The 12,640-nt window shown below is 47.6% G+C and overlaps 1 protein-coding gene across 2 annotated transcripts in view; it reads left to right on the top strand.

The window, feature by feature from the left end:
• The first annotated feature begins 2,959 nt into the window (after positions 1-2,959).
• The window catches only part of LOC116942827 (protein furry homolog-like), a 296,076-nt gene continuing 286,395 nt past the window's right edge, over positions 2,960-12,640 (top strand). For both annotated transcript variants that reach the window (XM_076067514.1, XM_076067513.1), the window contains exons 1-2: positions 2,960-3,280; positions 3,651-3,781. In XM_076067514.1, the coding sequence (XP_075923629.1) occupies positions 3,117-3,280; positions 3,651-3,781 (295 nt within the window). In that variant the 5' untranslated portion in view covers positions 2,960-3,116. The remainder of the gene's footprint in view (positions 3,281-3,650; positions 3,782-12,640) is intronic.

Genomic DNA, 12,640 nt, shown 5'->3' with positions numbered 1-12,640 from the left:
TAAGGCTTATCCACCGTGGCGGGTAGGTGTGCATATTAATACAGCCGCGGTTTCTTTTCAGTTTACATTAGTATTAACATTGCGGGCACGCAGATTAGGGCTTAATCACCAGGAGGGGTGTGCATATTCATACGGCTATTTTACACGCTTTCTATTAACTCACTCTGTCTGTTGTTGTTGTCGTATCCTCAAATCTTGTAACTCAATTTTAACCCACTTCCCAATGTGGTATCGACTGCAAACTTGGTATACTTATGTCATACTGATGACAATACTACATTCTATTAAAAAAACATACAAATATATTTTTAAACATTCTTTTTTATATGTTATGTTTCGGCTTGGGTCTAATTGTCCACGCTCAACTGAAGTTAGCTGTAAATCACCACGGCCCCTTATATTGTGGCAAGCTTTGCAGCCACTTCCTGGAGTCGTGGAGTCCTGCCATTACAAGTACGGTACATTTCATTAAAGCGTGTTTTTTTAAAGTACAGTCAAACCTTGGATTGCGAGCATAATTCATTCTGGAAACGGGTTTGTAATTCAAAGCACTCGTATATCAAAGCGAATTTCCCCATAAGAAATAATGGAAACTCAGATTCATTCCACAACCCAAAAATATGTAAAAATGATTCATACAAAATACCTTTTTATATTTTAATAATTGAAATTTTATATAACGTAATCAAATTAATTAATTAATTTTTATCGTGTCTGGTGTAAGGGAGATGAGAGAGGAGGGTTATTGTGTAGGGCGACTTTCACCGTCACTAACGGAATCACTGCTATCTGTTGGCTCACTGGAATCTTTTTCTTTTTGTGCGACTTTAACAAGGAACCTATCCAATGACACTTGCTTTTGCCTCCTTTTGAGGATTTCGCGGAAATATCACATTGCATTGTCGTTAAACAGGTTCATTGCTTGCACTGCTACAGCCTTATTCGGGTGGTACTTTTCTAAAGAACAGTCACTACACTTGGACACAAAATAAAAAAAAAATGCTTTACGCACACACACATGATCACAACACTATAGTAAACAGTATACGCTCACACAGATGTTGACTGTACGAGTGAGGCACGCCGACTGAGACCAAGTATGGGAGATGATTACCCACAATCCCGCAGCGAGAGAGAAGACATATCGGCTCAGTTGTGATCACGTGACGCTCGGCAGACAGAGCGTATACGTACTACTCGTATTGCAAGACCTTGCTCGTTTATCAAGTTAAAATTTATTTTAAAAATGTTCTCGTCTTGCAAAACACTCGCAGACCAAGTTACTCGCAATCCAAGGTTTAACTGTATTTTTAAATATTACTTTTTAGCGCTAGCCTTTGTGTGCAACGAGCGCCTGCAGGGCCACGCGCGTGCACGCAGCCACCTCCGCATCAGTGGTGGTGTACGTGGGGAGTGTGTGGGATAACTCCTGGCGGTGGTGAGCCAGCCACTTCGCCGTGTCCCACAGAGAGGGCGCTGGCGCGGGGGGGGGCGATCACCCGATCGGCGGGGGCCCGGCGAGAAGCGGCCGAGGAGGAGGAGGGGGGAGCAGAGGGGGTGGACGTCGTGCCCCGCCCGCTCACGGGGAGCGGGGAGGTGGATGTCGGCCCCCACGATACATTAAAGACAAACCACAGCAGTGCGTTTGTGGCCATGTGATAGTAAAAACAACTGTAGCCTGCGCTCCTTCAACGAAGGTGATGAATAAGCAACACCAAGAGAACTCTCTCCCGAAGCCCTCTCGCGACTAGCAGACTCCCCCCCCCCCCCCCTTCACACGTCTCACACCCCCCCACGTCTCACACCCCCCCCCACACATCTCACACCCCCCCACGTCTCACCCCTCCCCCCCCCCACGTCTCACACCCCCCCCACGTCTCACACCCCCCCCCCACACGTCTCACACCCCCCCACGTCTCACACCCCCCCACGTCTCACACCCCCCCCCACACGTCTCACACCCCCCCACGTCTCACCCCTCCCCCCCCCACGTCTCACACCCCCCCCCACGTCTCACACCCCCCCCCACATCTCACACCCCCCCCACACGTCTCACACCCCCCCCACACGTCTCACACCCCCCACACACGTCTCACCCCCCCACCCCCACACGTCTCACTCCCCCCCCCCACACGTCTCACACCCCCCCCACGTCTCACACCCCCCCGCCCCACACGTCTCACATCCCCCCTCACGTCTCACACCCCCCCCCACACATCTCACACCCCCCCCACGTCTCACACCCCCCCCCCGTCTCACACCCCCCCCCGTCTCACACTCCCCCCCCACACGTCTCACACCCCCCCACACGTCTCACACCCCCCCTCACGTCTCACACCCCCCCCCCCCACGTCTCACCCCCCCACCCCCACACGTCTCACACCCCCCCCCCGTCTCACACTCCCCCCCCACACGTCTCACACCCCCCCACACGTCTCACACCCCCCCTCACGTCTCACACCCCCCCCCCCACGTCTCACCCCCCCACCCCCACACGTCTCACACCCCCCCCCCGTCTCACACTCCCCCCCCACACGTCTCACACCCCCCCACACGTCTCACACCCCCCCTCACGTCTCACACCCCCCCCCCCCACGTCTCACCCCCCCACCCCCACACGTCTCACAACCCCCTCACGTCTCACACCCCCCCCCACACATCTCACACCCCCCCCCCACGTCTCACACCCCCCCCGTCTCACATCCCCCCCGTCTCACACCCCCCCCACACGTCTCACACCCCCACCCCCACGTCTCACACCCCCCCCCCCGTCTCACACCCCCCCCACACGTCTCACACCCCCACCCCCCACGTCTCACCCCCCCCCCCACACGTCTCACACCCCCCCCCCCCCCACACGTCTCACTCCCCCCCCCCACACACGTCTCACACCCCCCCCCCACACGTCACACCCCCCCCACCCCCCCACGTCACACCCCCCCCCCCCACACGTCTCACACAACCCATGTGCGCGTAGCGTCGATGGGACTGTGCGCGCGTCCTCCAGAAGCGCAGTGTCCACACACACACACAACAACGACAACAACGACGACGACGACAACAAAACCCCCCTCTGATCTGGCAAGGGAAGGAGGCAGCGGTGCTGGAGGGAGCGAATGACGGAGCAGTGGGTGGGGTGGCGCGCGTTGGCGACAAGTGTTGCGGAAACTGCGAACAGTTACACTTTTTTTTTTAAATATCCGCAGTCGGCAGCGACTATCGCGTTGCCGAGTTCCAACCTTCGACGCGAATCAGTGGTCAAGATTGGCGACGCTATTTTGTGAGCGAGCCGCTTTGTTCACCACCACCAACCCCTTCTTCTTCTTCTTCCTCCTCCTCCCTCCTCATCCTCCTCCTCTGCCGACTTCAAACTCGCGTCTCGTTGTGTCCGCTCGCTCCTTTAAGTCATTTGGGGTGGGTGGGAAAAAGCATGGTCGGTGGTAGCCGCTCGTTGGGCGATGCAGTTCGTTGTGCGGCGCTGTTGTGTTTAAGTTTGTGGAGGAAGCCAGCGTGCGTTTTGGACGGGGACTTTAGTGGCGTGCCATAGCTTTGGTCATTTATCATTGCCTCGTGGTGTTTTCATGGGTTGGTGATGGTGGTGGTGGTGGCTGGGGGGGGGAGTCGTTTGAAGGTTCGTTCCTCTGCCACAGAACCGGTTTAACGTGGGATGACAGTGGCGGCCGCGGCGGTGCTGACGGTGATGATGCCGGATTCTCAGCTGCGTGGCCATCAGCAGGACACCTGAACAGCCGTCACCTTCGCATTCCAACGCCCGCTCAAGGTGAGCTGCGATGCTTGTCGCGGTGTGCGAGATGTTAACTACCTCGCCTGGTATGCAGGAGGTCGTGGGTTCGATCCTGACCCTGACCCCTGCTGTGTATTTGGAGTTTGCGTGTCTCTCTCTCATCATAATCATCACGGTGGCTATGAGACGTTAACTATCTCGCTTGGTATGGAGGAGGTCGTGGGTTCGATCTTGACCCTGACCCTTGCTGTATATTTGGAGTTTGCGTGTCTTTCTCTCATCATAATCACGGTGGCTATGAGATGTTAACTACCTCGCCTGGTATGCAGGAGGTCGTGGGTTCGATCCTGACCCTGACCCCTGCTGTATATTTGGAGTTTGCATGTCTCTCTCTCATCATAATCATCACGGTGGCTATGAGATGTTAACTACCTCGCCTGGTACGCAGGAGGACGTGGGTTCGATCCTGACCCTGACCCCTGCTGTATATTTGGAGTTTGCGTGTCTCTCTCATCATAATCATCACGGTGGCTATGAGATGTTAACTACCTCGCCTTGGTATGCAGGAGGTCGTGGGTTCGATCCTGACCCTGACCCCTGCTGTATATTTGGAGTTTGCGTGTCTCTCTCTCATCATAATCATCACGGTGGCTATGAGATGTTAACTAGCTCGCCTGGTATGCAGGAGGTCGTGGGTTCGATCCTGACCCTGACCCCTGCTGTATATTTGGAGTTTGCGTGTCTTTCTCTCTCTTCCCGTGGTTGCTTGGTTTGTCCCCTCCACATTTAGAAACAACATGCATTGAGAGCATTTGGCTGCTATAAATGTCCACGTGATGACGATACGCCACTTCGTTGAGCTATCATTTGTCGTCGGGTTGCTTCTGAAAAAAAGAGCTTTCTAGCTCGGTGTGACCTTAGCTGGTTACAAAAAGAATATAGTTGAGTTTGTCACTTCTAACAGCTATATAGACTACCTTGACACTGCCATGTGTACTTGCCAGAGCATTCGTTTCATTTGCTCGCCATGCCAATGTTGTAATGTGAATGTCGGCTCCATTGTACTGAACTCTCATTAGATGCCACTTCTCGGTTGTTCAGTGACATGTGACAGCTGCTGGGGGGCTTTTTATGCTTGTGTCTGAGGTGTAAACGTAAGGTGTAAATGTTGGACGTGTTTTACTGATGTATTTCCTTTTGGGTCAAGTGATACATCACTGTTTGAAGTTGTTGTTTGTTGGTTGAAACTGGCATGCGAAACAGAAAGCCACCGTTTGATTCGTGTTCAACACACGTGATGGTGCTGTCAAGCAATTGGATTCAATGTCACTACAGAGATCCCCCCCGTATAGCCTGTAACAGACTGTTGGGGTAAGTGCTGTTAGCAAGCACCTATGAAGGCCGGCACGGCACGCGAGGGTCGTGGCCATGCCCGGCCGCCTTTGCCTTCCCAGAAGCTATGTTTACGTACTCATTTGAGGCCGAGTTGACCTCGTGAAGGTCCAGGACCCGCTTCAGATAATCCATGACTAGTGTTGTTAGCCGTGAGTGGGAATCGAACTGGGGCGGCCGAGTTCATGGCGCAACGCACGGACCGCTACACTACCACCATTGATGTACACACACAAACAGCATCACAGAACTTATACAACACCGGTACACACACAAACAGCATCACAGAACTTATACAACACTGGTACACAAACAGCATCACAGAACCTATACAACACTGGTACACACACAAACAGCAACACACAACTTATACAACACTGGTACACACACAAACAGCATCACAGAACTTATACAACACTGGTACACACACAAACAGCATCACAGACCTTAGACAACACTGGTACACAAACAGCATCACAGAACTTATACAACACTGGTACACACACAAACAGCATCACAGAACTTATACAACACTGGTACACACACAAACAGCATCACAGACCTTAGACAACACTGGTACACATACAGCATCACATAACTTATACAACACCGGTACACACACAAACAGCATCACAGAACTTATACAACACTGGTACACAAACAGCATCACAGAACCTATACAACACTGGTACACACACAAACAGCAACACACAACTTATACAACACTGGTACACACACAAACAGCATCACAGAACTTATACAACACTGGTACACACACAAACAGCATCACAGACCTTAGACAACACTGGTACACAAACAGCATCACAGAACTTATACAACACTGGTACACACACAAACAGCATCACAGAACTTATACAACACTGGTACACACACAAACAGCATCACAGACCTTAGACAACACTGGTACACATACAGCATCACATAACTTATACAACACTGGTACACACACAAACAGCAACACACAACTTATACAACACTGGTACACACACAAACAGCATCACAGAACTTATGCAACACTGGTACACACACAAACAGCAACACAGAATTTATATAACACTGGTACACACACACAAACAGCAACACAGAACTTATACAACACTGGTCCACACACAAACAGCATCACAGAGCTTAGACAACACTGGTACACACACACACACAGCATCACAGAACTTATACAACACTGGTACACACACAAACAGCATCACAGAGCTTAGACAACACTGGTACAAACACAAACAGCATCACAGAGCTTAGACAGCACTGGTACACACACACAAACAGCATCACAGAGCTTAGACAACACTGGCACTTATCTGTGCGCACGTATGCTGTTAACTTTAACGTGTTATTATACAACCACGATTAAATTATAAATTCATAGGCATTGGTAGAGGTACTTGTGGTGATAGTAATCGGTGATAGTAATTGGTTTTGTATTGGACGCAATCTGTCTTTTGGGCTATTTACCTACATGGGCACTGCCGATATGCGTTTATATCAGCACTGTGTGTCTGCAGATATTGTTCAATTTATCACTACCTGTATAGGGAACTGGATTGAAACACTCTTCTGCCTTTTATGGTACAGCGCCAACTTGAAAATGCATTTTTTTGTAATAGCTGGACCCTTGTATGTAGAGAGGCTAAATAGTGCAAGGGAGATGTGTTCATACTTTTGGTTATTAATTTTAAACTCGGCGAGGGATCATTTGAATCCACGTCTCCTTCACGTCACGGAACTGTTGACAAGACAGAACATGGACTACTTATGAAACTCCATCACTGCACTATATCGGACTTCAAGGTTGTGATGCATATTTTCTCTGAAATTCGCAAGCGTAGGCTATTGCACGCCATGATATCATGCGGTCCAATTCTCAAAACACATATTAATTTACTCCACAAAATAAGTTAACGTCTTACAAATAACACGTGTCCCTACGTCAATACGATTGACCGTGTGGGTTTTCTGACACAGGGGTTAATGGATTTCAGTGGGCGTCCACCTCATTACATAGAGATAGTTCGATTTATATTACAGTACTGTGATGTCCTAAAGTTGTTGTTTATATATGTAAAGGAACAATTGTTAGCATTAGTGGGGAGTGGTAACTGTAAATTGTATGCCAACCCCATTTGATCGCAAGTAATCTTGCACTTAGTACTGTGCCCCGTAACATAATCTACATCCATGGGCAGAGAGGATTATGGGATTTTATTTCCCAACTTGGTCATTTTCCAGTGACTTAAAATATGATGCGGTGTAAATTGACAGTAAAATATTGTACCGTATGCACTTCTTTGTCTGGTGGTTATTTTGACCATTGAGTAATACGCCAGGCTGGCTCGTGCAGTGGTTGCAAAGATGGGGAGCATGGACCCGTGGTGGCAAATAAGTACAGCACAACAGTGGATGTTGCTGCACTCTCCTCCGCTGCAGACAGCAGCCCCACAGCTGGCAAGCACGGTGGTAAAGCCATTCAAGCCTTATCCAATGCGTGACCTTGCTTAGCTTAAAATTTGCATAAGTAGTTGAATAGAAAATAAAGAGCGGTGGTCACGGTATAAAGTTTGACCTCTGCTAAACTCTAGTGATATTGCACGGTAACATCAGTTTGATGCACGCAAATATACACTCCGGTACAGCTTAGAATGCATACAATTCTTATTTCAATTATGTCCTGCGATTTCCGTCACAAATCAACACCAGCTGGGGTTACCTATGACCTGTCCTGGTTTTTCCAGGATCGCCCTCTATTTGAGGTACCTACAGTACCCTGGGAAACTTATACGCCTTCCAGAGACGTTAAAAGTCCTGGTGTTAGTTGCATAACAATATTTTTTATTATTTTATTGTTTCCTTTCTACGTGACTTTGCCGAAAGAACCAAGAATAACAATATACCACTCAAGGAAATGCATGTGCATATCTAGTACGTGCGACTGTAGTCTAGGTTTGCACCCTTCTGGTAATGTTTAACACGTTGGCTTTTTCACCACTAATATTATACCAAAATAACGGTTTTCTGGCAAATCACCTGATGAAGCTGGTTATAATCACCAGCGAAACGTCGTACTCAAATTGTAAATATTGTGGGTTTACTCTCCAAGACATCGGTGTGCTCAACTAATAACTTATGAGCACGTTTTGTTCACGTGACAAACCTTAATAATTGGCTGTGTCGGGTGGTGGTGGGTTAACGACACATTTATATTTACACGAGCTAACGAAAAAATACCTTCTGGTAATTGCGAGATATTATTATTCCCATCATATAACATGGGTTTGTGCACTTGAAGAGTTGGAAAAATCCTAAGAGCGGCTTATGACATCGAGTGCATAGTCCATCGTTTGATAATGATTCTTACACGATTGCTAGAATATGTTATTGTCAGCTGTGCAGATGGGTAAAGTGGTTTTATTTCTGCCTGCCAAATATAGCTCAGCATGTACAGATTCGGCCATTACAGTTGTGCCCGGTCAGATTACAGTATGCGACAACTGTGTAGTAGTTCCAATCACTTTACAGTAACATTCTATATATAAGGTCACGAGTTAGTTTCCTGTGGACAGGAAATGTCCAAATAGGTGTCTGTTTCTAGTTTAGCGGAGACGCACATCTCGTGAAATGTACAGGAGAACTCGTTAATGCCAGAGGGTCATATCACTGTGTAGCCACCAGAGGGGGGCCGTTATCCGTGTTGAGGGGACTGGAGGTCACTCACCCCAATGGCTTCATCATTATCATGTATGAATGTGGCGATAACATTTAAATCCATATGGTAACCGAGAACAATGTAAAAGACCCTTCTAAACGCATTGACCTTAAACAATGCGGTTTGCAAGAGTAACCAGCGAGCGCAAACACATTACGTCCTGCATGCAGAAGTGTGACTTGATTTTATGTTTTATTCGCTTGCAGTTACTAGAAGGGTTAGGTTATAACACACTAAATGGACAATTGGTTAACAATATTGATGTTCATTATTCACACATTTATATCTCAGAACCATGTTGGTTCAGGCAATGAGGATACACTCGGTTGAAACGAAATTTAACAAAGGGTACAGTATACTCTTTGGTTCTATTGGGTAAAGTCACGTAGGTGAAAATAAAATAACAAAAAATCACGACGTTTCGGCCACAACACAAGCGGCCTTCATCAGGTGAAGGGACGAGACTGTCTGGAGGACAGTCTGATGAAGGCCGCTTGTGTTGTTGCCGAAACGTCGTGATTTTTTTGTTATTTTATTTTCACCTACGTGACTTTACCCAGTAGAACCAAAGAGTATGGATCCTAGCAGTCACGAAAGCTTTAAATCTAGAAAGGGTACAGTAGCCAAAAAAGGTTGAGGAACCACTGATCTGATATTCTAATAAATGCAAATTTGAATAGAAATATAAGTGGGTAGGTTCTTTCATGCATTACAGGGTGAGTGCCCATTGATGGAGGGAGCCTTGAGTCATGATACATTTATGGGTTTGGCCGAATAAATGATCTCATCAACGCTGCATCATTGGAAACCTTCCACACATCCAGACACAGCCAAACAGATGCTGCGTCTGTGGAAACCTTCCACACCTCCAGACACAGCCAAACAGATGCATTGTCACGTGTACAAGCGTTTAACAATGTGCCAAACTACGATAAAATGTTTATGTCAGCTCACCAGGAAGTTCAAAAACAACCCTCACAATCAAATTTAGCGATTTAAATGCAAAGTTTAGTTTGAGATGTCGTGTTCAGAGAGAGTCTTGTTTCACAATGGTTCCCAGAATTCATCATTACCATCATCAACCATGATCAATCAATCCACTGCCGGATCAAAGACCCCACACAATTCGTCCCCCTATCTCATGTGCCTACGAAAGTAATCAACCACCTGGGACCTGTTGCACACGAGCTGATACGCAGATTATAATATATCGGGGGTAATGAGAAGTGAGTTCAGACTAAGTCAAGCGAAACACGGTTACTTTTGCTTTGGCCGGTAGTCGCTTGTCAACCTCAGGCCTTGAGAATGTTGCCGCGTTATATCGGGTGGCTGCTCAGCATTCAATCCCAGTGCATCATCGGTGGCGATGACTTGGTACTCCACGAGCTAATGTGTAACGGAGGTAAAGTGCATGACCAATATGAGCACCCTTTTATGTAGTCACGTTTTCCTGTTCCCAAGGATAGAGGCAGTCAATTGTATTTGGGACACGCACACACAGTTCTGTATTTACCATGAGTCGTACATAAATCCACTTGGAAGTTTAACCACCAAAGACACAGACAAATATTCCCCGTGTAGCCTAACAGACTGTTGGGGCAAGTGCTGTTCGCGAGCACCTATAAAGGCCAGCACTGTGGCACACGAAGGAGTGGGTGGCCAACACCACGCCCGCTTTGTCTCCCTAGTGGCGATGTTTACACATCGCACCAGGTACAGGACTCATGTGAGGCTGAGTCGACCTAGCAGAAGCCCAGGACCGGTTCAGACAATCCTCACCGGTATTGGCCATGAACGAGAATCGAATTCGGGCCGCCGGGTTCGTAGCGCAGCGCGTTAGCTGCTACACTACCGCTTAACCACCATCACCTCCACCAACTTGCCGCCATTTTGCCTAGCCATTAGTTATTTTAGCTGTTGGACCATTTCGCTTATCGTGAGTGTATTCACAAGAGTGCTTTTTGTACTATGCCTTAAGTACATTTTGTCAATGTTTAAACGTTACAGGAGTGTTTATGACTTCTAGCTTCTCAGGTGAAATGGCAAAGGATTCAGGCCACACATGTTGCAGGGAAATAACTGTCAGTGCCAGGCGGTGGTAGGTTTACGTATGAAGTACATATTTACGCAAAAAATATATACATTATATACACATGCCGTGCGGGTACATTGTGGGATACTCTGTGTATACTATACTGAGTATCTTAATCAACAATCTGGCCGTTACCCTGTTACCACTCTTGCCACCTGTTTGGTTTGCATTTTCGGTGCTTCAGTTCCTGGTAATTTGGTTGGGGAATTGCCAAAGCACATCATTTGGTGTTTAGTGCGTGTTAAAGACTCGGTGACATAATTCAACTAAGCCTTTGTAAGGCAGTGTCATTGCACTTGGCAGCGTTTGAAGAGTGCATGCAATTGAGCAAACTCGTACATTTACGCGATCTGGCCCAAAAACGTGATTGTTGGCAATATTGGTCACGAAAAAACTAAGTGTTAATTTAAACTACTGCGGTATAGTAAAATGCGCTCAAGAAGACTATCGTACTCCATGGAAATGTGGAATTTGCAGCACTGGTGCAGTGTCCGCTACTGCTGGAGATGAGCTACCACCTCTGATTATCATGGTTTGCTACGTCCGGTGAAGAGGCAAACACTCCTTTTTAACATCCAGCGCAGCAATCTATGTTAACTGACCTGTTTTCAGGTCGTTGCGCGTTGTCGTTCGGCATGATGTCCGATGTTTCGCTATATGTGCTGGGAGCTTCTTAAGGAATGGAATGAAGATGCTCCCAGGGCGTAGAGAGGGACATCGGGTGTCATGCCTAATAACGTCAGTACAGTACTTACTTGTACAACCACAAAACACACCGGGGAGCTTCATGGCACAAGTCAGAACACCTGCACAGTTGACGTTCACTAAAATGATGCAGTTTCCCTAGCTTGTCCTCAGTTTTACCTACCCTGGAGGGATGATTACATTCTGTGAGCCTAAATGGGATCGAACACGGACCCGATGTTCACAACAAGCGCAGTCAATTTAACACTTAGGCTTTCACAACCAATGTTATTCATAATAACGGTACAGTATTTTGAGTTAGATTGCGGGAATATAAATGTGTCGTTAACCCACCTCCACCCGACGCAGCCAATTAGTAAGGTTTGTCACGTAAACAAAACACGCCGATTAGTTACTGCTTCAGCTCATGGGTGAGTGTTGGAGAGTAAACTCACAAGATTTACAATTTGAGTACGGCGTTTCGCTGGTAATTACAAGCAGCTTCATCCCTGCGATTTGCCAGAATTGTGAAGAAGTCATCCTAGCAAGCACCGTGCTTTAGTGGTGAAGTTGTTTCGGCTTCTCATCCTTCACACGTGATAGTGAACTGGTAGGTTTATGGTACTGTTTAGCTCTCCTCCTTCGTTTGGTGGCCCATACTTTTACGAGTTTCATGCCACCCCCTATGCACGAGGTCAGCAACGGAGTCACACCGTCAAAGGGTCAATATGTGATGGGTACGAGTGGCAGAAAGGTCCAATTATGGTTTTTCAGGCGCATCCGCTGATACCAAGAGAGAAGTTGCCGTAGTGAGTGTGCAAGTCCGACGTTGTATGAGCCAGCGGGCCACAAAATATGGAACAGATGGTAATTCTGGGCACAAGGCGAAATTTATGTTTCCGTGTAACGTGCACGGTTTTAAAACCTCAAAGTAAACCACATCTGATGGCTCAGCTGTTGGCTGTGTAAACAGCTTTTTTTTTGCTGCAGT

The sequence above is a fragment of the Petromyzon marinus genome, chromosome 16 (genome assembly GCF_048934315.1).
Source record: "Petromyzon marinus isolate PM22_M1 ecotype Great Lakes invasive population chromosome 16, UKy_Petmar_22M1.pri1.0, whole genome shotgun sequence".
Classification (NCBI taxonomy): Eukaryota; Metazoa; Chordata; class Hyperoartia; order Petromyzontiformes; family Petromyzontidae; genus Petromyzon; species Petromyzon marinus.
Note: the sequence above shows the minus strand (reverse complement) of the source record. Positions and strands in the feature narration are given on the sequence as shown.